The 27,751-nt window shown below is 43.6% G+C and overlaps 1 protein-coding gene across 1 annotated transcript in view; it reads left to right on the top strand.

Moving 5' to 3' along the window:
* The window catches only part of SPATA18 (spermatogenesis associated 18), a 193,995-nt gene that overhangs the window by 106,581 nt on the left and 59,663 nt on the right, over window positions 1-27,751 (top strand). Inside the window, exon 6 of the mRNA XM_086962653.1 lies at window positions 25,113-25,247. Coding sequence (XP_086818779.1) covers window positions 25,113-25,247 — 135 coding nt within the window. The remainder of the gene's footprint in view (window positions 1-25,112; window positions 25,248-27,751) is intronic.

Genomic DNA, 27,751 nt, shown 5'->3' with positions numbered 1-27,751 from the left:
CAGGGGTCTCCAGCCTTTTCTGTTGTGAGAGCTGCTTCTAATCATTGAAAATCATCATGAGCTACTGAAGGCTAAACAACTTGTGCATTGTTACCAGATACCCCCATGCCCATCTTCATTGACATTAAGGCTAATGTCGATAGAGCCAGATATTATGGTTTGAACAGCATACTTTGACTAAGAGCACTGTGACAGGGCTGCCATGTGTGTCAGCTATGAGAGTGTGGTCTTTGGAGATGTATGAACATATGTGTATGAATGGGATATATATGTATGGCTGACTGCGAGCCTCTGTCATATGTATTTGTGGCACAGGAAATACCTTTCGTCATATGTGGCACTGCTACATGTAGAACACAAACATAGAAACCATTTGTTTTTGGGGGGAGGAAATTTAAAGTGCAGAAAAATGTTCTACAAAAGAGTTCAAAGTATGGAATATATTTCTGCACTTTAAATTTATACCACTTAAAAAAAGACTGTATTTTTTAGTTATAAATATGGCACAGTGTCACTGGGGGCAGGGGGCCTGCTGTTTTAAAATATACAACACTTTAAAACAGGTGAAAATTACAATGACGATTAAACTTTGACATTAAAATAACTTTTCATTTAAATTGTACCCCATTTAAAAGCATCAAAAAACATCATTTTGTTCTCACACTCCAATATTGAATTGACTGTGTCCTTTCTTTCAGTTAAATACCTCACTGCTGCAGTTCTTCACCTTTGTGAGTCATAAATCAGACTGAGCGCTGTTCATTTAATAATATAAAATAAACACATCCTTCACTTAACTTTAAAAGGAAAATGTGATCATGCACTTATTTAAAAATGAACTCAAGGCTGTGAGCTACTCTGAAGGTGTCTGTGAGCTACTGGTAGCTCACAATTGACTGGTTGGAGACACCTGAGCTAAAGTCTGAGGCATCTGTCTTTCATGAACCTCAAATTAGTGACTCCCCCTATCAATCATGAGTCAATGTGACAAAGCTTACTGTTCCTCTTTTTCCTATGTTACATTCGGCCATAATAAGATTCAAACATAATTATTTAACACACAGTCTAACTAAAGTTCTAAGATGTATAACATCTGTAATTGTTCTGGAGGAATGCAACCAAGTGAGAGATTCTATAAATTCTCAAAGGATATTCCAATGGCCCTCAATCAGATTACATATCTTCTTTAAAGGTTTTATGATGAGATACCTACTTGGGCTTCACTTTCCAAAACAAATCTCTTCCAGACATTAGCCTTCATCTCGCTGTGATCTCACCAAACTAACTATACTAATAAAACCTGGAAGAGGCTTCCCTTTACAAAAGGCAGAATGGTGAGCTAATTTATAACCGTTCATAAAAACTAGCTTGCCACAAATTGCCCTTTTTCCGATTTCTCCCGGCATTAAAATTTCCAGGTAATATAGCCAAGGCTAACTGAAACTAGAAGTGATTCAGGTAGAATAACAAGTCATCCGTGACTTCCAATTTAGGGCTTGATTACTAGTCTAGCTGTTCATAGACTGCCACACTCGCAGGGGGCGCGGCGATGGTGGTCTCCCGACTGTTCTCTTACAATTAGGGCGGTCGGACCTCCATTGCCCCACCGCAGCCGCCAGGGAACCGCCATTCCCTGGCAGTGGCGCGCCGTTGTAGAGGCAGTAATATGCTTAGCAGCACTGCCGTGGTTCTGCCAAGCATATTATAAGTTCCTCTCCGCAACAGTTTTCATGGCGGTTCCTCCATGAAAACCATGGCGGAGAGGAAACAAAGGAGGTTCTACAGGGGGGATTCACACAAGGGTGCCTGCACACCAGTTCCTGCTAGGCATGGACTTTACAGTCCATGCTGTGGAGGAACTGTTTTTGGCGTTCTCATTGTGGGTCCCATTTTTAGAGGCACTGCTGTGGGAACGTCAAAAAAAGCCAGCCACACACGGGAAACTCTTTAATCTGATGGGTGGCCCGACCACCAGTATGGCAGTGTGTCGGCTGGGCGGTAATCAGGCCCTTAGTAGCTATTATCCTCACATAGATGTTAATATCTAAAGTGAAAAAAGCAATGGATGGAACTATTTGAGGAATTATGCAGGGTTCCAAATTCAACAAGTGAAGGGCATTCAGCATACTCAAGATGATCCACCCTGTAATGGGAAATGATAAATAAACTGCATACATTTGCCAGGAAACCAGATTGCAACCTCTAAGTATTTGTAGAAAGCACTGCGAAACTCATTCATAATTGTAGTCTTATTAGCTACATAGGAAGATATAAATCTGAAATATCAGCTGTTTGGTATTGATGCCTCAAAGTTATTCCTTATTTTACCACCTTTAAGAAGAAGAGTTACAGTACGCAGCTTTTTGTTGACAGGAGGTTCAAAATATTTTTAAGACCTTTGTAAATCTTGTACTAATTATTTTCTTGCCCTTCGGATGTTTTGGTGATAAAACCACAATTTAGCTTGAATTTAAGCTCATAATTAAAAAAAATTTGAGATTCCCTTCCTTGTGCTATAAAATATTTATTTGACTGTGAGCAGTGAAATTCCCACCGTGTCAAGAATGCAGTTAACACTGTCCACAGAAGTTCTATAAATCGAAGAGTTATACTAAGGATTTTAATTTTTCAGGTGTTTTCTCTTCGCCATGTATAGACAATAGCAACTTGAAAGTGTTCCCCTTTCAAGAATGTAGGCCTTTACATGATTTGTATTACATTTCTCAAATGTCATTATTTTGAAACTCTAGTTTGATTTCTTAACAGATTATATCACCTAGGTTCAGCTTATTCAAGCAGATCAGGTATTTAGACTTCACATGCCCCTCTGTACTCAATCAATCTGGATTTATAAAGCGTGGCTAATCACCCAATAGGGTACCTAGGTGCTTGCAGGCCGCGGAAGCTTATTCAAACAGCCAGGTCTTGAAGGCCATTCAGAATTCCGGAAGTGAGGCGATGGTCCTGAGTTGTGCGGGGAAGCTGTTCCAGGTCCTTTTTGCAATGTGGCAGGAGCGTCATCCACTTCTGCTTCAGTAGATGAGGAGTATGGGCAAGTGAGTGGGAAGCCGAGCATAGTCCTCCTGATGGTTGGTGGAAGCTCAGGCAGTGGTTAATGTAGGCAGATCCTTGGGTGTGTAGAGCCTTGTGTACGTGAGTCAGCAACTTGAATTGGCATCTCTTCTGTACAGGGACCCAGTGGAGTTGCCTGTGGTGGGGTGTGATGTGGGTTCGTCGGGTAAGGCTGAAGATGAGTATGACTGCGGCGTTCTGTATAGTCTACAATCTCTGTAGGATGTGTTTGCCGATTCTGATTTGGAGGGTATGGTTGGCTTGTGATGAGGGCCTGTGCCATGGTGATTTTGTGTGTAGGGGTAAGCATTTGAAGACCTTTCGTAGCATGCACGAAGTGAGGAAGCAATGATCTGTGATTTCACAGTAAGCTTGTTGTTGATGATTCCAATGTTTCTGGCGTAGTTGGAGGGATTTAGTGCGGGTCCTAGGTCTGATGGCCACCAGGAGTCGTTCCATGTGTTGCTTCTGTTGCTGAAGATCAGTCTTTCCATCTTGTCTGTGTTCAGCTGCAGGCAGTTTTTCTTCATCCAGTAAGCAATGCTTGCCATGCATCTGTGGAAGTTGGTTTTGGTGGTGGTGGGGTCCTTGGTGAGTGAGAGGATGAGCTGGGCATTGCCTGCATAGGAAATTATGTTGATACCTTGAGATCCGACAATGTGGGCCAGCGGGGTCATATATGCGTTGAAGAGCTGAGGGATGAGGCCTGGGGACATCGCGGGTGTTCTCCTTGTGTTTAGAGGTGAGACGTGGATCCTCTAGGTTCTTATGGTGAGAAAGGAAGTGATCCATCTGAGCGTGTCCCCTTTTATGCCGATGTGGTTGAGTCTTTCGATCAGTGTGTGATTGGATACAATGTTGAAGGCTTCTGAGAGGTCGAGGAGGATCAGAGCTGCTGTTTCACATCAGTTGAGGAGAGTTCAAATGTCATCAGTGGCTCCGATCGGGGCGGTTTCGATGCTTTGAATTCTGCCGAAGCCACATCTGGAGGCATTCAGTAGCTGGTTCTCTCCAGGTGTGTCAAGAGTTGCTTGCTGATGATTTTTTCCAGTAACTTCTCTGGGAATGGAAGCAGGGAGATTAACTGGTAGTTTTTGAGTTCGCTGGAGTTGGTGAAGGGTTTTATGAGTAGTGGTCTGACTTCGGCATGTCTCCAGGTGTTTGGAAATGTTGCAGTGGTGCTAGAGGTGTTGAGCAGGGTGGTGAATTCCTGGACGATCCTTTAGTTACCAAGGTTGAAGATCTGGTGCGGGCATGAGTCTGTGGGATATTTTAAGTGGATGGATTTCATGGTGAAGATGGTGTACTGGGTGAAGAGTTCGAAGTTCCTGTATATGGTTGCGATCTTGTCATGGATGGAGTTGGCGAGGTTGTTACACAGCTCCTGTGAGGGTGTGATGTTGTTTTTGCTGGCAGCCGTGTTGGAGAATTCCTTGCTTATGTTGAAAAGTTCTATAGTGTTGTTGACACTGGTTTTGATGCATGTAGCAAGAGCTGTCTTCTTTGTTGCCCTCAGCAGGCGGTGGTAGAGGTTGAGGAAGGTCTTGAAGAGTGCCCTGTTGGAAGTGCCCTTGCTGGCGCACCATCTCCTCTCCAGCTATTTTCTTTCTCGTTTCACTCTTCTGAGGTCTTGAGTGTACCAGCTGGCCTATTAGGAGGATTTTCTCTGGATGTTGCTCTTGATGGGGACGATAGTGTCAGGGCAATTGGTAATTCGGGTGTTGAAGTTCTTCACTCCCTGTTCGAGGTTGGTGATGATAGCGGTGTTGCAGGTGTTGAGGACGTCCTCCAGCTGGTCTCTGAAATTTTGTTCCCCCACCAGTGGGCAGTGCTGGTCTTCTTGGGGGTGGAGGTGCGGGTGTGAGATGCTGAAGTGTACAATGAAGTGATCGGTTCATGTGAACTCTGTGACGTGGCTGTATTTGACGCGGTTGCTAGACATGAAAATGGGATCCAGTATGTGTCCTACAGTGTGTGGAGGGTCGTGGACTATCTGGGTCAATCAGAGATTGCTCATACTGTCGACGAAGTGTGCAGTGTTGTTGTCGTTGATGTGGAAATGTAGGTCACCAATGTCCTTGAAGTCTGAAGCTAATGGTGCAATGAAGTCTGCGATGGTGCTGCAGAAGCTGTCGCCTGGGCCTGTGGGTCAGTATGCTAGGGTGCCTCTTATCATTGTCCTGTCGTCCGTGTGGAGCTTGAAGTTGAGATGGTTCATGGGGGTGGTGGTGCACTGTATGGTCTCTTTGTGGGTGATGGTTGTTCCTCCTTCCGACTTGTTCGTGCAGTCCTGGTGAGTAATTTTATATTCGTTGGGGATCGCTATGGAAATGTCTGGGGTAGATGCAAAGTTAAGCCAGGTCTCTGTGAGGAAGACGATGTCTGGTGCTTGGGTGGCAATGAGATCCCATATTTATGTGGAATTCTTGCATAGTGTTCTACTCTCCTCAACTACTGCCAATTTGTGATGGGGAGAGTTAACAGAAACATTACTTGGAACAGTGCTAAACAGTACACTATGCAGTTGTTATTATATATATTTACATGACATATGTGCATTATACAAATGTAAACTTTTTGGTAGAGGATATTAAACAGATTTTCCCAGAGCTATTGTAACTGCTTAAAACGTTAAAGGAAATGATATACCTTGCCTTGGTTAGAGATGTCAAAGAGCTGAGAAATGTCTGATTGGGTGAGTTTAGAATTCCTCTTGGTAAAATTCTTGATTTCCACAGTGATCTCTTTACAAATTATTTAGATTCGTTTATTTTGAGTTTAATTATGACATTAATGTTTGCTCATCAATACACACATTTGTAATCTTGCTGTGAAATAATTAAACACCTTTAAAAATGCCCTTCTTCTTGTTGGGAATCCAGACCGAGAACAAGATAAGTTTATATTTATTTCCAAGAACTCTTCCCTCTCTGTTGATAAACATATCTATGTTATGGTTTAAATCTTTTTATTATTACTAGTAGTGATGCAATGCCAAAGACAATAGAATATGCAACAGTTCGCATGACCCAAGGGGCATAGCGTCTCACTTCATGGCATCATAGTATCATACAAAAGGAAAAGAAAACGTCTCCAGCGTTGGTCCCACCACCAACCCCTCCTGTCTTATTTCACTTTTCTTCATGTACATCATGTGACATACCAAACCGCATTACAAGGTTGTGTCCAGTTTGGAGCTAACATCTGCCTCGGGCAGCCTCAGCAGGCGAAGGTATTTAGGGTAAGTCAGTTGTATGAAATATTGTGAGAGGAGAGACCAGTAGGGACATCATAATCCCCAAAAAGAGTCGCCTTGGTTGGTGAGTGTCAAAGTAATTCTCTCCATGGCAAGAATGTGCCATAGCCAGAGCCGTCCTGTATGGGTGAGCACTTGTGTGGTGCCCCAGTGTTATAGAACATTCTGTATCACAGCCCCCAAAGCCATGCCAATCTGTCTTCTGTGCCTAGATGTCAAGGGGTATGGGAGAGGGTTGGGTAGCCCTAGCAATATATAGGTGGGGCAATCTGAGGATCTGCATGTTAAGATGAGAGTCACTCTCTTTGATTATTTGCATCCAGTAGGACTGAAGCAGGGGGCAGTCCCAGAGTTTGTAAATCAGGTTCCCTGTGCTCCACAGCCCCTCCAGCATTTACCAATACTGTCTGGGTTCAGTCTGTGCAGTCGAGAAGGTGTGAAATACCAATATGAAATGATTTAAGAAAGGTTTTGGCAAAGGAAGAATTGCAAGTGGTGTGCCTCGCTCTGAAATAAATATCCCCCCATTCCTGATTACTCAATTGCCGGCCCAGGTATTGTTCCCATCTGTGCTGACTTGCTTGATAGGTATGGCTGTTACGTTGGATCAGGAATTAATATAGCCCGGAGGTAAGCTGTGTCCCTGGGGATTTAGTAAGTAGCCAATTCTCTTATGCCGTTAGGTGCATGTGGATAATGGGTCAATTGTGGGGTCTAATAGCCAGTGTCGACGTTGTAGGTAAGGGAGTCGCTCAGATTCGGGGAGGCTAAAGTCCACTCTTAGGGCCAGATGTAGGAAGGCTATTACCGGTCGGTAACGGCCGAATTCGGCCGTTACCGACCGGTAATAGCCTTTTGTGATGTAGGTGGCAAATTTACCGATTCGGTTAATAATGAATCGGTATTTACCGATTCTGTATTTACCGAATCGGTAAATTACATGTAGGAAGCACTTTAAAGAGTGCTTCTGTGCTTTAAGGATTCGTTATTTACCACCAACTATTAGTTGGTGGCAAATAACGAATACCTCTGTAAATGCAAATCTGTACATTTACACCTGTGCCATATGACAGACATACATGCCCTTAGGGCATGTATGTGTGCCACATGTGCACACCAGCACTAATCAGGGGTGCAACAGGGTGTCAAAGTGACACCCTGCCACCCTTGACTCTTTCCCAATTTTACCAAATCGGTATTTACCGATTCAGTAATTGACATTCATTCCTATGGGCCTCCAGGCCCGTAGGAATGAATGGCAATTACCGAACCGGTAAATACCGATTTAGTAAATATCGAATATTAAAGATTCGGTATATTTTACCGATTTTTTTTTCTTCTACATAGCATTTACCGATTCGAAAATACCGAATCAGTAAAATTCGATATTTTCGAATTGGTAAATTTAAATTACCTACATCTAGCCCTTAGTTGGTGGAAGGGAAGAATCCTTCTTCATCAAAAATATGTCCCATGGAGCGGCACTCCATTTGCTTCCTTGTTGTGAATGTGCCCGAGTCGAGCCCAGGGGTAAAATTTGGATTATCAAACAGCAGTGTTGTAGGAGAAGTGAAGGACATAAGGTCGCACTTGAAGCTTTTTTGATCCCAGACTTCCATCGTAACTCGCGTGATTGGTGAGAGGTATACATTTTTGGGTAGATGCACTTTTTTGAGGAAGGGGACCTTCTAGAGAGGTACCCGCCACCGCCCTATCCTGAAAGAGCCAATGCTTTTCGGATTCAAGTTAGTACCATTCCACTAGGCATTTCATCTGGGCAGCATTGTAGTATGAGTACAGGCCCTGAACACCTACACCCCCCCATTCTAAATGACAAATAACTGTGAGGCTCATTAGGATGGGGTAACGATCACCACTGCTGGGCCGGCGGTGGCGATCGCTACGCCATCCTTTGGTGAAATACCCCCGTCATATTATGATGGAGGTGGGTATCTCGGCGGACGCAAAGTCTGTCCGCCGCTTTTCTGCCGGTCGGCTGGGAAGAGCTAGGCCAGTAAATGGTGGGGGTGCCTTGCAGGCACCGCCAGCCATATTAGGATGTGAGTGGTGAAAGGCCTTTCCATGGCGGCGATGCTGTAATGGAAAGGCTGGCGGGGATTGGCTTTGGGGACCCGTTGAGGGCCCCCGAGGGCTGAGGGGGTGCACATGAGGGGTACCCATGGCACCCCCCTGCAGTACTCTGCACCAAGTGGCAGGCACCACGTGATGCAGGGAAATGCTGTGCATGCCCATTTACCATTGCGGATGGTGTTGCAGCCAGCAGCCAGCAGCACCGTCTGCAATGGTAAAAGGCCAGTTTGCGCCCGCCATATTGGCGGGCGCATCCTAATTGGGCCGGTGGGACCACCGCACGTCTGGGGGTCGATCCCATCACCACCCGCCATCTAAATGAGCCCATGAGTCCTTTCTTCATGCAGGGTTTCTTCCCCTTCCAGTTATATTGTAATATCTCTGTTTGTAATTTAGCAATCATTCCCTTTGGTGAGGCCAGTGGAAGTGCTTGGAATAAATACTGTATTTTGGGGAGAATAGTCATCTTTATTGCCGCAATCCGTCCTAGCCAAGATACCTGGTGGTGGCTCCATCACCCAAGTTCAATTCTAATCTGGTGGAAAGAAGTTGGTACTTGATCGAGGAAGTCAGCAGAAGTGTGGGGGCTGATTTGATCCCCTGGTATGGAAGGGTAGTGGTGTCCACTGAATGGGGTATCTTTAAATGGTTTACTAACGCCTCGGGTAGAGAGAGACTCAGAGCCTGTAACCCAGCAACCTGACACCTGGCCGAAATCATCCAATTCAGTCAAGAAGGCAGGCAAGGCGGCGTTCGTTTTATCTAGGGTCACCAACACATCATCATCATATAGGCTAATGGTGTGCTGCTTGCCCCCAAAGATAACCACAGTGATCCAAGGGTTATCCCTAACCCTCTGGGCTAGAGGCGCCATACATAGAGCGAACAGTAGGGGTGACAATGGGCATACCTGCTGTGTGCCCCTGCCAATTGAGAGGCGGGGAGAGATATATCCATGACCCGAACCATCGGAGTAGGCAGGCAGGAGTAATTCAGGACTCTCTTCGTAAACTTTTTAACTGAGGCTGAAGTGGGTGAGGACCTGTTCCAAAAAAGCACAATGAACCTTAACGAAGGGTTTCTCTGCATCGATTGCTAGTAGCATAACCTCACTCTGGGTCCGTGCTGCCTTTTCGATGATGTGCAATAAGCGTTTTGTGGTGTTGCCCGTTTGCCTATGGGGAATAAACCCGACTTGGTCTGGGTCGATGATCGGGGGCATATGTGGGTCCAATCTGCCTGCCAAGATACCCGTGAACAATTTGAGGTCCACGTTCAGCTAAGAAACTGGCCGGTAAGAACCACATTGATGCTTGTCTTTTCCAGGTTTGGGAACTACAGCGATAGACGTGGTGAGCATCGAAGAGGGGATCGCTCCGGGGGCAGCAAAGGAGTTAAATAGCCTGGTGAGGATGGCGGGTAAAGCGGGGCAGAAAGTTTCTTTAAAAACAGGGGAGAATCTATCTGGACCTGGCAATTTCGCCATTTTTAAACGAGAAATGGCCTATATGACCTCTTCAGGGCAGATATCATTGTCTAAAGCCTCTGTTTGGTCTGGGGTAAGACGAGATGTATGGACATATTGGAGATAATAATCGGTATCAGCAGGGTCAAGGGGTTGACTAGTGTATAGTTGCATGCAGAAGTCTGTAAAGGCATCTGCTATGTCTTTATCGGTTGTGATGGGTCCCTTGTTGCGAGTGTGTAAGCAGTGAACTCCCAGTGATTGTCTATGTGCACGCAATTTGTTGGCTAGGAGGCAACCTCATTTGTCTCCTCCAACATAATAGGAGTGGCAAAGGCAGAGTGCTGCATATTCCGCTCTGTCCAGAGCAGCAAGCTGGGCGTGCCAGTGCGTTGCTGGATATGCTCCTACTTACTGACCTGGGTGGAAAGGGCATTCTTATTCTGTTTTCGCAGCTTGTTGTTGGCCACAAAGATTGCGTTCAGCTCGCCCCTAATGACAGTTTTAAGGGCTTCCCAAAGTGTTGCGATAGAGGCTTCGTGTTTGTTGTTCATAACAAGGAAGGTAGTTATAGTCTTTTGGACTTGAGATACAACTGCGAGATGATGTAGCATTGTGTCACGTAGTTGGCATGGGGTAACCCATATAGATATTGCTAGTGAAAGGGTAACAGCTGAGTGATCAGAGAGCGATGCCAGATGGATCTCTCTCTCTGTGAGTAAGTGTTGTATGTCCCTCGTGCCAAGGAAGTAGTCCAGCCTGGTGTATGTCTTATGTGCATGGGAGTAAAAGGAGTACTTGCACGCTTTAGGGTGGGAGTCTTTCCACAAGTCTCAGACCTGAGTCCTTCAGCCACCCTACCCCACCCCTAAACAGCGCACCGGTTTGTCCGTGTTGTTGTGCAGACATATCTAGGTCGGGGTCCAGGACCAGATTAAGGTCTCCTCCTATCAAGATCCCTCCCTCTTCAGCAATGAGTGCTTCGCCTAGCCCTAAACAGAGAACGGCCCCCTGACCCTCATTCAGTGTATATATAGACCCAATGATGAAAGAGCTATTGCCCATTGTAAATTGGTAGGTGAGGAGTCTGCCCCTAAATTCAAACTTTTTGTGCCCCAACTTCCCCTTGAAGGAATGTGTTACCAAATGGCCCCCCCTGCCGTTTATGTGGAGGCGGAGCAGAAGAACTGATGAACACTCGATAACGCAGGCGGTGGCAGTCCCTGGAAAGGAGGTGTGTCTCCTCGAATGGGCATATGTTAGCCCTGGAGTTTCTGAGGTATGACAAGACTGCTTTGCACTTAATTTATTAAGACTATTCACATTGAGGGTGAGTACATTAAGAGTTGCAGCCAAGATTGGGACTATATGTAGAACGGGGAGCAATAGTGTGTAATTGCAAGCGACAAGTGTGCTGTCCGGCATCTAGTATCGTCACCCTTCTAGTTATCATGTATGTAATGTAGAATGACCTTAGCAATGATTTATAAGATCCCAAACCAGAACACTCACACACTATAGAACTAAGAATAGAAAACATGTGGAATATAAGTCCCAAATGGACTACTGTCTCTCAATTCTGGGAGTGGAGGGTCCAAAGTGTGGCCAGAGGTCCCGGCCCCACCCTGTCCTGCCAACCTGCTATGAGTTCATCACAAGAAGAGTTGCCAGTTTCTCTACGGGTCTTCTGTCTGCGACAGGACCTCAGGAATCAACTTCAGTGCTGCTTTCTGCCCCTCCGCTATCTCTAATGGATCCGGGCAAGGCATCCCTCTCCCCGCCCAGCGGGTTCATCCCCAGAATCGGCGTCTCCTCGAGTGGGGCGGGGTGGATGTCAGCGTTCCTCTGGTTGTTGATCAATGCAGAGGATATGACACGTTTCCATCAATGACCCTAGTTTAAAGAGTTTCCCTTCCAAGCAGAAAATAATGCTAAAGGGGTGACCCAAGAGTAGACCACCCCTCTGTCCCATAGGTGTTGTGTGACTGGTTTGAACTCACGCTGTCGTTGCAATGTGATTGCCACCAGGTCCTGGAACAGTGTTGGTTGTCGGGTCCCTAAAGCGGAGGGGGTGTTTATCCGCTGCTTTATAAAGGATTTCTTTTTTGTCCTGGAAGTCATGGATGCAAACTAATATGTCCACCGGGTGCAGGGGGGAGCCCCTCTGGATGCGATCTTCTGACCTGGTGGGCACAGTCAATTTTCATATTGGTCTCGGAAGGTGCCGCTATGATGTAGTGGAATAGGTCTCCAACAAAGGCGAAGATGTCCTCGCCCTCTGCCATGGGCGTCACGCCTCTTATACGGATGTTATTCTGGCAAGATCTATTCTCGTAGACATCTGTGTGGGCCTGGAGAACTAGCTGTTTCTCATGGAGGCGGATTACCTCCTGTTGTAGGGACTCCAGTTCTTCTTCCTGGCTATTTCCATTTACCTTCCTGGGTTGTAACGCGGTCGCCTACGGAGTTCAGCTCTCTCCTGAGCTCCCTAATATCTTGAGACAAGTCCCGCTTAAAGGACTGCAGGTCGTCCTAGAGAGACATGAATAGGGATTCTAGGAAGAATCGGGTGACTGGTTCCTCATCCTTAGCTGGGTCCAGTGGTTCAGGGGTTGGTGGGGGGGTCCCCCGCAGGTCCTCCAGTTTGCCCAGAAAGCATTTCCTTGATAATGCAGTCCTTTTTTGTGCCGGCTGACTTCATCCCTCCTTATCGGTAGACCAGGTCTAAGGTCCCATGTCTCTATGAAGTTCCTTTGCCAGTGCGCCTCCACTTCGTCTTCCAATCTCACAGTCCGCAATGGCTGGGGTCAGGGCCCCAGGGTAGCAAGCCGCAGGTCCGACCACCGCGAAGGCCCATCGCAGTAGGGGTTTGAATCCACCAAGGTCAGGACCCTCCACGGGAGATGCAGCCTCTGGCCTAGGCTTTCCTGCAGTGTGTGCTGCTTTGGGGGCTAGAGGTGGGACGGCGGCGCCCCAAGGTCACAGACTGTTAGGATTTCCCCAGGGGCTTGTCTCCTTGCCTGTTCTGAAGTAGCGCACCTCCCCTGTGGTCCCCTATCGCCGGTTGTGCTGGTTCAGGAGGGGCGTTCCAGCTCTTAAAGGGGAAGTAGGCGCGCCTCAGTGTGCTGAGGGCTTCACCTCTGCGACTGGACTAGTGGTGTGCTACATCTGAGCAGAGCCTCCCTCTCACCCCAGCTTCACTGTATCTCGGTGGGGGCCCAGTCAGTGCTGTCCTGCCCAGTCCCCGCACGTTTCTCCCTGCAGGGACAGTGAGATGAGGTCTTCATGAGCTGGATCCAGAGTACATTTGGTAACTGCTCAACTCGGCTGCAGCCCCGAGCATGCCAAGGCCTCGGTTGCGATCAGTCCTTCGTTGGCCCCACTGCGGGTAGTGGTTCACTCCATTGCTGCAGGCCGCCCGCAGCTCTATTGTAGCTGGTGCTGATGGTCCTGGCTAGCCTACCTCGCGGGCACGCCCCTGGGCCCAGTGCGAGCCGCACTCCTTTCTTCAGGCCCGATAGCAGCCGCCCGACTCAGGCGGGAGCTTGCTCCAATTCCATGGCTATTCAGTGCCAGAAGGTGCGTACGGGGGTCAGTGGAGCCCCAGTTGCTTTACCCAGCTTCTGCTTCCAGGCCGGCAGCGAGGACAGCGAGACGGGAAAAGGACGTCTTACCCGACCGCCATTTGGCCACGTCTGAACATATCCATGTTAAAGGAGCGAACTCTTGGCTTGAGTCGGTAAGTAAAGGCATCCTTCCCTTTTGCATTTTGGAGGAGGCAAAGTATGGTGCTGAACAACTGTAATTGTGGATCCTATTTTCTTTCTCTTGCTTGAGATTTCTGCGCAGAATACAAGCAAAGACCTCCCTTTTCTCATGAACTAGCCATCTTTAGCATAGGAGGTCAACCCTTTTGAAAGGCGACAGCAAATGAAGTTCATTATGAATAACCAAACAATGAAAATAAAGAAACATTCAGCACACACTAGATGCAGGAACTTGCCACATAACATCTCTCCTACTCTTTCTCCAATGTCCTTCATAATTTCCACATCCATTTTAGAAAAAGAAAAAATAGTTTCCTCCTCTGGGCCTCACCTCACAAATTGAGCCACATTCCATCTTTCCCTATCATAGCCAACCCCATATCATCAAGTTGAGTACACACAAGAGTAATCCCTTGCATCTTTTATCCTAACATGTAAACTCCAACAAAGTTGTCATTTAAACTATTTTATATATAAATATCAATCGCAAAATGCAATGCTTCAAAATGTTTGTTATTAATATTTTATATACTGCTAAGTGTTCCTGGAGATTACTGGCTAGAAATAGAAGAATGATAAAGCATAACAAAACAAAACTGTGATACCCCAGCACTCTCAACGAATTCATCCACCTCTGTGCAAGGAAGTAAAAGCTTGCTTAAGAGAGACAGAGATGGATTGGGTAACAAAAAGTGATTATGGTAATATTATAAATACATTCCTGAAAATCTTTTTCTGGTTGCTGCTACATATCAAGAGAAAGAATTGTCCATAGGTTGGTGCCTCATAGTGACAGGAATCACCTTTACCAAAATATTTCCTATTACATTTGTTGGTGCACATACATAATATAAAGTTGTTTTTTTCGAAGTACTATAGAGTTTTAAATATCGAGATACAAGAATATCAACTGCAAGAATATTGTGGTACAGAAAATCAACACTAAGGTAAGAAATATCGTTTTTTTAATGTCGAAGACAGTAATATCGTTTATAAAAAATATTGTTAATAATATCGATATTTATATTAGTGTTCTGTATTTTAGTATGTGTGTTAAAAATATGTGATGTCATTTTTTTGGATAAGTATGGCTTTTTAAAAAAAATGTATGTGCTAAATTTTTAGCAGTAATTAATTTTATGTTTATTGATTTTTGTGTATTTTAGTTCTGTAGTGGGTTGTGGGTATATAGGGGAATAAGGTGGGAAGTAATTTAATTATAATAGAGTAATTATTAATTTGTATTCATATTTATAATTAAATTATTTGGTTATTAATGTGTATTAATTCTTAAATTAATAATTATATTAATTGTGTTATTTTTTTAGTAGCGGTTTGTGGGTTTATAGGGGAATAGGGTGGGTAGTAATTTAATTATAATAAAGTAATTATTAATTTTTGTTTATTAGTATTTATAAATAATGAATTATTAATTATTGTTTTTAGGAACGGGTTGTGGGTTTATAGGGGAATAGGGAGGGAAGTAATTTAATTATAATAAAGTAATTATTAATATTTATTATTAGTATTTATAATTAATTCATAAAAAATATGAATTGGTTATTCATTTTTATTAATGGCTTAATTGATAATTATATATGTGTTTTTTTTAGGAGCGGGTTGTGGGTTTATAGGGGATAGGGTGGGAAGTAATTTAATTATGATAAAGCAATTAGTAATTTGCATTTATTAATATTTATAATTAATTTATTAATTATTGATTGGTTATACTTTTTTATAACTATTTAATTGATAATTATATTAATAATGTCATATTTTTAAGAAGCAGGTTTTAGGTTTATAGGGGAATAGGGTGGAAAGTAATTTAATGACAATTAAGTAATTAATAATTTTTATTTATTAGTATTTATTTTATATATCGATTTTATAGTGTTTGTGGTAATTTATTTATTAATAATTATTATTGGAAATTATAAATAATTATTTGGTAAATATGTTGATTGTGTCAAATCTGTAGGAGTTGTTTTTGTGTTTACAGGGGAATATGGGGTGAAGTTGTTCATTTTAAAATCATTAATAAATCTTTTTTTGATTATAATAAAAAATGTAAAGATAGTTATTTGTTTATAAAATGTTGTTTTTACATTTATAAATTAATGTTTGTAGTTAATTTTTTGTATTTTTAACATTATAATTGTATATGTTTTTTTATGTTTGTGTTATTAACAATTTTTGCATTGTATTTGCTATTTAGTTTCTTTTTTCTTTTACATTTTTGGAAATATTAATTTTAACCCTTTGCTATCTAACACTTTCCCTTCTGTTGCACTCACTGAAGTGGGAATAGTAATTTTACCCCAACACTATCCAACACTTTCCCTACTGTTGCACTCACTTGAGTGGGAATCGTAATTGTTTACCCTTCGCTATCCAGCACTTTCCCTACTGTTACATTTAATTGGAGTGGGAATAGTAATTTGTATCCCTCCGCTATTCAACACTTTTCCTACTGTTGCACTCACTGGAGTGGGGATAGTAATTGTTATCCCTACACTATCTGCCACTTTTCCTACTGTTGCACTCTCTGGAGTGGGAATAGTCATTTTTACAGCTCCACTGTCAAATACTTTCCCCACTGTTGCACTCACTGTAGTGGGAATAGTAAAATATTCCCCTCCGCAATCCAACACTTTCCCTACTCTTTCACTCTCTTGAGTAGGAATAGTAATTTTTACCCCTTCGCTCTCCAACACTTTCCCTACTGTTGCACTCATTGGAGTGGGAATGGTAATTTTATTCCCTCCGCTATCTAACACTTTCCCTTCTGTTGCACTCTCTGGAGTGGGAATATCCCCTTCGATATCCAATATTTTCTGTACTGTTTCAGTTAATGTAGTGTAAAATGTAATTGAAAAACATTACAAATATTTTAATATTTTAATGTATTTTGTATATATATATATTATTTTTATGTTATTGGTGTATGTGTATATGTATTTATAATGTTTAATGTATCTAACAATTTATAAACAATAAATATTTATCAATATTATTAAGTAAATATATATATTATATTTTATATATATATATGTATGTTTAATTTATTTTTACATTATATGTATTACTTATAATTTTAAACATTTTCTAATAATTCTAACAATTTTTTTTTAAATTATATGTATTATTTACTTTATGTTAAATTAATTATTAAACAATTTACAAAAAAAGATATTTTACAACAATATTTTTCTCTCTCGATATTTTTGTACTTACTATTATGTAGATAGGGCTTCGATATTCTGGACAACGATATTTTTTGCTTCGATATTTTTGTACCTCGATATTTTCAATGTGGATATTCTGTCCGTGATCCACATTTGGGGCCCCATTACGATGGCGGGCTGACTTTAACGGAACCGACCGCCAGAGGTGCGGCGGTCCCACTGTGCCCATTAGGATGCATCCGCCACCCTGGCTGTCGCATCCTGCATAGTCAACATTGTGGTTGGCGGTTTTGTAAGCAGCACCCGCCACAATGTTGAAAATGCATGTTGTACATTGGCAAGCACAACGTGACAGGCACTGAGAGGTGCCTGCCACCTTGTGAATATCAATGTTATTGGGTACCATGGGTAACCCCCAAGTGCAGCCCCCCCAGCTCCCCACATCCCCGGGGGCCCGCAAAGAGCCCCCAAAGTAAACTCTGCATGCCTTTTCAAGGCAGAGTCTCCGCCATGGAAAGGCATTCCACCGCACACATCATAATATGATGGCTGTGCCTGCAAGGCCCCGCCACCATTTTATGGGCCTTTTCTGCCCGGTAGGCGGCAAAAAAGCGTAACCCCCCACCATGCTAATGTGGCGGGGGTAAATGGCCGTCCGGCGGGGTGTTTTAGGTAGGGCGATGGCAATCCGCCCACCATGGTAATAGGCCCCTTATTTATTTTATTTTATTTATTTAGTTTTGTAGAGCACCTTATAACCCAGGGGTCTCTAAGCGCTTGTAAGAGGGTACTCACAGGTTCGATTGAGGGGCAGGGAGCTGCTAGGAGATAGCCCAAGCCTCCAGAAAGAACACAGTTTTAAGCTTCTTCCTGAAGTGTAGGAGGTTCGGTTCCTTGCGCAAGTTCACTGGCAAGTTGTTCCAGGCCACGGGAATTGCATTGGAGAAAACTCGCCCTCCCATAGCAGATAGTTTAAAGCGGGGGCAGACCAGGAGGGTGGCATCTGCTGATCGGAGAGTCCTCCTGGGAGCGTAGGGGACTAGGCGTTCCTTGATGTATTTTGGGGCTTGTCCGTACAGGGCTTTATGTGTGGTACAGAAGCCCTTGAATATGATTCTCTGCCTAATTGGGAGCCAATGAAGCTCACGTAACAGTGGTGTAACGTGTGCCCGTCTAGGTTTTTTTTAAATTAATCTTGCCGCGTCATTCATGGTAATTTGTAATTTGTAATCTGGCCAACAGTTGTTGAGGGAGGCCAGCATACAACGAATTGCCATAATCCAGACGCAACAAGATCATAGCTGATACCGCTCGTCTGAGGGTGGCTGGGGTCAGGAGTCGTGATATTTTCCGCAGTTGTCTTAATAGACCTACGCAGGTTCCGACAACTGAAGAGACTTGTTTAGTCATTGAGAGTTTGGCGTCTATATGGATACCCAGGCTTTTCACATCCGCCGCTGGTTCCGGAGAGGGCCTTAGTTCTTTTGGCCAGAGGAGGTTATTCCAGGGGCTAGACGCTGTGGTAATCTCCAACACCTCTGTTTTATCCGGGTTTATCTTAAGTGAATTTGCTGACATCCAATTGACCGTAAATTTTTGTATATTTTGTAATTAACGTATGCCGAGGGTGAGTTGTCAATTTGAATAATAATTTGAGTATCATCGGTGTAGTTGTAAAGCCGGCACTCCATCTGGTTTAATGCAGAGATCAAAGGTTGCAGATAGGCATTAAAAAGGAGAGGTGAAAGTGTGTAGCCTTGGGGAACTCCACATGAGAGACCTGCTGGGTTGTAGACTAAATTAGCCAGTTGGACTCTCTGCGAACGGTTTTTGAGAAGTGAAGTTAGCCAGGCAAGCGCAGTGCCCTGAATGCCAAGGTCCCCCAGCCGCGACAGTAACTGGTCATGATTGACCGTGTCAAATGCTGTGGAGAGGTGTAGCAGCACCAGGGCACACAGAATCTTTTTGTCTGCCCTGAGTCTCAGATCATCCAGCATGGAAAGCATAACCAATTCCGTACTGTGATGGGCCCTAAAGCCGCTTGGTTCGGCTCTAAAAGGTGGTTGCTTTCATGATGACGAGAGAGGTGATGAAGAACATGCTGTTCGATTACTTTGGCTAGAAAAGGCAGCTGTGATATAGGCCTAAAGTTTTTCAAGATCTTGATGTCTGCACCAGGCTTCTTCAAAAGCGGGATCAGGCGAGCCTCCTTAAAATTAGTGGGAACTTGTCCTGTTTTCAGGGACCTGTTAAGGAGGGAGAGTATGTCATCCTCTATTCCTGGCAGGGCTAGCTTAAATATCCTGGGTGGGTAGGGTCCACGGGTGACCCTGATTTCACTCGCCCCATCCGGCCTGCCAGGGTCTCCTCGGTGAATGGGGGTAGCGTGCTAAGAGGGTGGGCAATCAGAGGGGGTGTCAGTGAGGGGCTTCCAGGGCAGCTAAAGCTCGGGATGTGATGGATTTCTGTCAGAAGATCCAATATTTTATTAATAAAGAAAGACTGAAATTTGTGACAGTCTTCTTGAGTAAAGTAGAGATTCTGCTCCTTGTTTTTCATTAGCTCGGTCAGGACCTTAAAGGTTTCTTTCTGGGGATTACTAGCCGCAGAGATTCTGCCCTCATAGAATTCGGCTTTCCTAGAGGTGATCGCCTGTTTGTAGGTGGCAAAAACCAGTGCATACATGGCCCAGGCGCTGGGATCGTACTCTTTGCGCCATGCTCTTTTGCTCTTGTGCAGGGATCGTTTCAGTAGCCTAAGAGCATCGTTGAACCATGGGGAACCTTTGCCCTTGTCCATGATTCTTACCCTCAGTGCAGGTGCTGTTGCTTCAATGGCTTTCTTGAGCTTTAGTGTTAGATTGAGACTACCAGCCTCTATATTGCCCTCGAGTTGCGTAAGTGGGACGGGTTTTTTAAAGATGGCTGCCAGATCATCTGCTCTGATCTTGTTCCAGTTTCTTAGGACTTTCCATCCTGATGATGGATTTTCTGCTCGCCCTGCCCTGGGAATATAAGTTGACCCTGCAATAGGTGGTGGTCTGACCATGAGCAGGGGGAGATGGTAATTGGACTAGACATCGGGGTAGCCGTCCAGATTAAGTCCAATGTATGACCTTTCTCATGTGTTGAGCCACCACCTGTTGACCGAGATCTAGCGATGTCATGGCCCCATCTAACTGCTTTGCCTGACAGTCTTTACCACCAGTCCTTCATATGGTGATCGAAGGTCATGGACTAGTTCCAGGAGAGTTTCAACAAAGCCTGGTGATGTGCATGGGGGACGGTAGACTAGGAGTATTACCAGACAGTCGGTGGCGGAGCAGAACTTAACCTCTAGTACATACGCACCTTCCAAACTTCCTGAACAGATGGTTTCTGTTTTGAAGGAGCGGGTATAGAGGAAGGCTAACCCTCCCCCCTTCATATTGCCAGTCCGATTTTTGTGGATGGCCACAAAATTCGATGGCAATGATGCAACCAGATCCAGAGTGGAGAATTCTTCAAGCCAGGTTTCCGTGACCCCTAGAATATCGAGTCCACCTTCCGAGAGTAGCGAGAAGACCTCGAGATTCTGTTTTTGAAGGGAGCGTGTATTAAGCAATGCAAAACTGTGCCTATGTGACATTACCTTTTTTGTCGGGTTTGGGTTGGCCTTGCATTCGGGTTCGTTAGATAGTGATTTTAGCAACCCTTCACTCCGTAGCCCCGGGGTGGTTTGATGGTTTAACTGCAGGACCCCCAGGTTCATTGACATGAGTTCATACCTGGTATACGGGATGTGGGGGCCAAGAGTCCTGGCCCCTGTTCCTGGACGGGCGCGGACGGGCGCGGACGGGCTTGCCTCTGGCGCACCTCCAGCGCGCCATCAGCGCGCAAGCTGCATGCTTGCATTACCCGATTTAAGTAGGCAGCAAGTGTGGAACCACCTCGCCACTAGTGCGCTCACAAAGATGGCACCCAAAAATGGTAAGTCCTCCCCCAAGATGGCGCTAAGCGAGGAGATAGAGTGTGTAGCCCCGCTCAAGCAGCAGGTGAATATTGTTTTTAATGTGCAAGTAAGTGAAACAGAAAAAGCAAACGGCCGTCCAGCGGGGCGTTTTGGTGGGCGGATCGCCACCGCCGGTAGGGCGATGGCGATCCGCCCACCATGATAATAGGCCCCTTGATCAGGTATGTACTATTATTGTGGGATGCTTCACTTTGTTTAAATTGAAAGGCCCACATCATAGCGGGTTATTCTCATGCTACTGTTCACAAAGAAGAGCAGGAGATTCGTGTCCCTTCTTTGATATTTTCGCTCTGAGTCTATTTCAATGTGCCCATTCTGGAAGTAGTTCCCTGATTTATTCAGAAGAGTTTATTTATCAAGAGAGTGTCATGGAAAAACTTATTTCAGATTTATTAATCACAATAGCGCTTTTTAATTGGACGTTACTATAATTAAATGTTCATGCTGGGTATGCACTGTATTATGTCTTCTCATAAATAATACGTGGAGTTCCAGGTGTAGCCATTCCCTCTGTTCTTTGGCATTCATTACTCGTATTCCCAATGTTGAGTAATTTTTATTTAAAATTCTGTTTATTGGACCACTGGTTTATATAAACTTAACGGACAAAACATAACAAATAACAATATTCAAGCACAATTTAATAGTAGGTGCAGTGGAAAACCCACTAAATGTAACCTATCTGAGAATACTACACAAATTTTAGTACATCCTAAAGACATTTAGGGCCTGATTACGATGTCGAGTGGACTCACGTCCGCCCGACTTCGCCTCGGTCACAGGACCAACCGACCTCCGGTTGGCGGTCCCGACACCATGATTACAATGCGATCGCATATGGTGAGGTCGCATACTCCCATTTCTGTATGGGAGCTTGAGCTGCGGCGGTAAACCAGCTGTAGCACAAGCTCCCATAGAGACATGGGAGATTCTGTTAATCCCTGCACTGCGTTGCACCTTGTGCCTGCCACGCGGTGCAAGGATTAACAGAGATTAACAAGGAGGCACCATAGGTGCCCCAATGGCCTGCAGCCGGCGCCCGTGGAGGAATGGGATTGCTAGGGACCCCCAAAGTCGCTTTCTGACAGGCTTTCCATGTCGGAAAGCCCGACATGGAAAGCCTGTCGGAAACCAACAACATAATCTCAACGGCGGAAATGCTGTCATCAAGGATTATGTTGGGGCCTCCTTACTGGTCGACGGGCTCCTTCCAGCCGGAATGACCGTCTGGTTTCAAATCTGACTGCCTAGATTGTTATTAGGTGGTCTGAATTGATAGCGGAGATGTCAGTCGAAAAGCCTCAGACCAGCAGCACCCATTACAAATTTTTAGATGCTACTTTTCAGAAGGATAGTTCACAGTTTCAGTTTTCTTGGAGAAATATACCCTGAGTGTTTACTGCCCTTGTTTATTTGGTTTCTCACATCAAACCAGTTTAAAGGATAAACCTAATCACATTTTCGTAGAAGACAGCACAGCTGCAGGTCAGGAGGCCTTATTCAGAGTTTGGTGGACAGATGCTCCATCACAAATGTGTCTCATATTCTTCTAATACATCTGATGGGATATTGGACATGTAAAACCATTTTGACATATTTACTTCCACATATTTGTGCTCTTCATTGAATGAATGAATGAATGAATAGCTAACACTTTATAATCTCTGAAGTTAATCTAACTTTGTGCATTCACACCATTCCAAACCTGTATACTACCATATTTCTGAAGTAGCCTATTTACTTTTATTTTGACATTGGGATGCCTGGTGCATTCTACTATCTCAGATGTGCATAACCCCGTAATTGACAATTCCGGACTCTTAATCAACTTTAAATATAATGATAGTGACAGCAGCTCTGATACTCGGTTATGGTAGTATTTCAATAATTCCAGACGGAGATGCAATCTGAGCTGCAACACATGCTTTTTTGTGCATCAGTGATTGAACCCCATCGTTGATATGGTTGAGGTAATCTATCTGTGCCAGCAAAGTGACAGGTTCCCGTTTACCAAGAAGAAATCCAGCAGTACTTGGAAGTTCGCCCAGAATAAATCACAGACTGCTTGTTTTTGTTTTTTTTGTCTCTAAAGATTATTACACTGTCATCAAATCATCATGGTCATCATTATGAACCTTTTTAGTGGCTTATATTGGATGATTATGTGATCTTGGTTGCCTTCTCCAGAAAAAGCTGTCCATGTAACAAAAAGCCACTTGCAAAGTCAAAATGTCAGACGCACATTGTGAGTCCTGAATACAATATTTTGAAACATGCTATAGTGAATAAAAACAAACAAAATGTTGGATTTCTATATACATTACATCTACAAGATGTCAAGATGCAGTATACTTTTGAGGTGTAAAATACTACCTCACTAATTGCAATGCAAGCACTAACTAGGAGGTGGTCTAATAGACCAAACATCCAATAAAATGGATTGAGAGAGAAATATTCCTCTGGGTGGAGCCGAAAAATCTCTCTCTCTCTCTCTCTCTCTCTCTCTCTCTCTCTCTCTCTCTCTCTCTCTCTCTCTCTCTCTCTCTCTCTCTCTCTCTCTCTCTCTCTCTCTCTCTCTCTCTCCCTCTCTCCCTCTCTCCCTCTCTCCCTCTCTCTCTCTCTCCCTCTCTCCCTCTCTCCCTCTCTCCCTCTCTCTCTCCATATATACATATATACATATATCAATCACTCCAAATCTCTCCTTCACGGAAAGCAATGAGCCGCACTCCAACGGTAAATTTAAAAGGATTTTATTCAATTTCTTTGCCAGTCCTGATGCGTTTCAGTCGTCTTCGACTTTCTTCAGAGGTTCCGCCTCGGCATCTCGCAGTTGCCACAATGTTGATTCCCTCTATTTCAAGCCCCCTAGTGGGCGTCCAATGATGGATGCTAACAATGCATCCTGGGATTTGTGGTACTCGTTCGAACCCTCCAGTGGGTGATGCCGCATAGAGTTCAAATTTTAATCAGGAATACTGTCCATTTTGAGTTTACTGTTGCTCCGTAGCATACCTGCTTTTGAGGTTGCAAGGAAACCATACCAAAGCCAGTCTTTGGTAGCGCCTGCCGTCCCTATTCGTTTTCACGGGCATACAAAAAGGGTTCTATTTCGGGCAATGGCGGCGCACTTTCTGGCGGTGCGATCCTCCGGGCAGAACCAAGTCAGTACATATCACTCCAAATCTCTCCTTCACAGAAAGCAATGAGCCGCACTCCAATGGTAAATTTAAAAGGATTTTATTCAATTTCTTTGGCAGTCCTGACGCGTTTCAGTCGTCTTCGACTTTCTTCAGAGGTTCCGCCTCGGCATCTCATAGTTGCCACAATGTTGATTCCCTCTATTTCAAGCCCCCTAGTGGGCGTCCAATGATGGATGCTAACAATGCATCCTGGGATTTGTGGTACTCGTTCGAACCCTCCAGTGGGTGATGCCGCATAGATTTCGAATTTTAATCAGGAATACAGTCCATTTTGAGTTTACTGTTGCTCCGTAGCATACCTGCTTTTGAGGTTGCAAGGAAACCATACCAAAGCCAGTCTTTGGTAGCGCCTGCCGTCCCTATTCGTTTTCACAGGCATACAAAAAGGGTTCTATTTCGGGCAATGGCGGCGCACTTTTTGGCGGTACGATCCGCCGGGCAGAACCAAGCCCATGCATGTCACTCCAAATCTCTCCTTCACGAAAAGCAATGAGCCGCACTCCAACGGTAAATTTAAAAGGATTTTATTCAATTTCTTTGGCAGTCCTGAAGCGTTTCAGTCGTCTTCGACTTTCTTCAGAGGTTCCGCCTCTGCATCTCGTAGTTGCCACAATGTTGAATCTCTCTATTTCGAGCGCAATATTAAGGAGTTGATAACAATAGGACATGCAGACAGCTGCACTGTCATGCCTGTAGAAAAAACCTTACTAATATACACAGTTTTGCTTGTACAACCGCCAAACAACCCATTGATACAATAGTGGTCAATTGAATTCTGAGCCGCCGAAATCAGGGTAGGAAACTTTATACAGGCTCTATTTTGAGAATAATGGGAGAATGTACATCAATTTGTTGTAATTTTGTTACTGGCAAAGTATAATTGAGGAAGCCTTGACTAACTCAGAGTAGAAATCTTGTGCAAAGATGAATTCATAATGTAAGCAGCCAGGTACTGCTAAATGTCAATGTAAACAGTCAGGTCCTGCTAAAGTCACCTTTTCATTGTGCTATGAATACAAACCTAGTTGATAATTTATTATTATCCCCCTTTTCTGTCCAATTCAGGCTGAGAGCTGCCCAAGACCATATTGATGAACTCCATAGGAAACAAGATGCTTTGGAAGAGAATGAGCGACAACTACGTCATTTAAAGGATGAGATTGCAATCTTGTCTTCTGAGAAGTCTATTCTACAGGCGAAGTGAGTGATCCACTTTAAAATCGTCAACTAAAAATACGTCAGCCATCGAATGATGAATCGACAGAATATATTTACATTTTACAAATTTTAGTATCTTTAACTTTGTCACACTGCACAGTTGATTTTCAGATCAAGAATTTACCCAGCTTAGTCAGAATGATAGCTGGCTAGGACTTTATTCATACTGATTGTTGATCCTTCTTTCTAAAAGAAATCTTGGCAGTCTTTTTATGTGCTCCTTTATGCTTTCTTCTTGAGATATTTAGTTCTTCTATTTACAAATGGAAAACAGAATCATTGCCTTTTGATACCATGGGGCATCTGCAGTGTATTCATTACTGTTTTGCATTCTGGCTCTACAGAACCTGTCCCAGTGTCAACATATGTCACAGTTATTTTTCCTAAGTAGATCAGCTGAGGTAAAGGGGTTGCCTTTCCTTTTCGACTTCTCCGAATGATGGTTTCTGTTTCACCCAGTTCAGTTTGCAAAAGACCTTCAGGCATCCAAGCACTGAACGGAAAACTAAGAACTGTAAAAGAGAGAAGTCTTAACTAGCCTTCGAAGCACACATTTCTATGTGTTTTTATCACTTCCTCTGGACGCCAGGTACATTACTTAGCTAATCACAAGAAGAAAGTCCTTCCACTTCCTCTTTGGAATGTAGATAGAATTAAGGCTCTAATCTGGGAGTAAAAATCCATGTAGAGCTCATTAAGTGATGGATAAGATTTTAAAAATAATTGGGACCTCAATAGGCAAACCAATCTTCTGTTTTAGCTCTGGAGTGATATGGGATCTGAATGGTACATTTGTACCAATCTGTGCAGCCTTGCTCTGATCATCTCTACATGTGCTGCAAGCCAATACACAAAGCAGCATGAATAGCATTGCAATAATCCAGTTTGACTCTCACAACATTTGACCAGATGTAGCCGAATGGATGACAATACAACAAAAACTATTACAATGCATACCATTACAACGTGGTCCTTACAGCGCAGCTTCCATTACAACACATGCCATTACAACGCAAGCCATTACAACGCATATTCCATTACAATGAAAATAACTATTCTAACACCACCGGGTACTTACCTCAGGGAAGGTGCTGGTCAGTGAGGGATATGTGTTGTAATGGATCCTGCGTTGTATTGACCGTGTTGTAAAGGCCTTGCGTTTTAATGCCTGTGTTGTAATGGATGTTTCCTGATGTAGCCAAATGCTGCAAAAGGACTGACCCTAGGAAATTGCTTTAGTTAGTATGAAACTGAACTCACCATAGGTTTTTTGGGGATACAGTAGCAACCAAATAGCCCCACAGTGTTTCAGTTTCTTTGATATTGCCAGAATGCTTGACTCTTTAAACTTGAAGGAGAAATTCAGGATCTTCCATTATGACAACTTATGCTGTAAAGCAAAGAGAAGTACACTGGCTTCAACATCATTATGCTTTAACCAATCCACTTTCATATCTTACCAGAGATTGACTCTAAACGAGCTAGGTCTGCGTACACATTGTCTGTGAGTTTGGACAACCACCGCATTTGTATAAAAAAATGCTGCTCTCCTAGCTGACATATTTCCTCCCGCAGGTGTACGTTCACTTTAAACAGGATCCTAATGTTTTAAAATCAATTAAAGCTTTCCATTTCCTTTAGCAAATTTAGTCTGTTGATTTGTTTCATGTTGGATGAGGTTTCACAAATTCGTCCAGTTCTTAAAACTATTTCTGAAAGTGGATCCAAGGAACATTGGTGTGGGTGTGCCCTCTTTCATGCCATCCACTGAATATCTACTAGAGTGGTCTATGGCAATCAAAGACCACAATACAAAGACCTCAATCTGCTGTTATAGAATAACTTCTTGGCACATGTCTTTCTTTTAGGGCAGAATAAAGTGAACATGCCTACAAGGGATTTTTTTCACAAAAAATCTTGTTGATTCAAAGAACTATATCTGTGAAGCCCTACTTAGTGACTTCAAGGAAACAAGTGAACAAAATCAATGATATTCATTCAGAACGACTGTATCCACAAAGGAAAACAAAACTGGTGCATACTTTTTTTTTGAAAAAATGCTAATTTATGTAGAAAAATCTGTATGTAAATAAGGGTACAAAATGCAAATCACATAAATGCAAAATTAACTGAGATAGATTGTTTATACAACAACTACTTTCTCATAAACACTCTTGTTGTAACCCATTTCATACCTTTTCAATCAGGAGAACATCATTGGATAGTCAATGAACATTTCCAGAGAATTATTTTATACATGAAAATGTGTGAAATTGTCGACGTTTCGGTCTTGTTTTGTGCTATCATCTATAAGACCATCTTCAGGAATAAATGTTCATATGTGGACTGAAGACCCTAGATCAATAATTGAATATTTTTTCACAGAATTGTACCGACATCCCTAAATCTAGACTGATATTAAGGCAGCGCTTGCAACAATTACTTCACAAGAGAAGGTTGTGGACACCCCCTGTTTAGGGTCCTAC

This window comes from Lissotriton vulgaris, chromosome 3_1, assembly GCF_964263255.1.
Source record: "Lissotriton vulgaris chromosome 3_1, aLisVul1.2, whole genome shotgun sequence".
Lineage (NCBI taxonomy): Eukaryota > Metazoa > Chordata > Amphibia > Caudata > Salamandridae > Lissotriton > Lissotriton vulgaris.
This window is presented reverse-complemented; position numbering and strand designations above follow the sequence as displayed.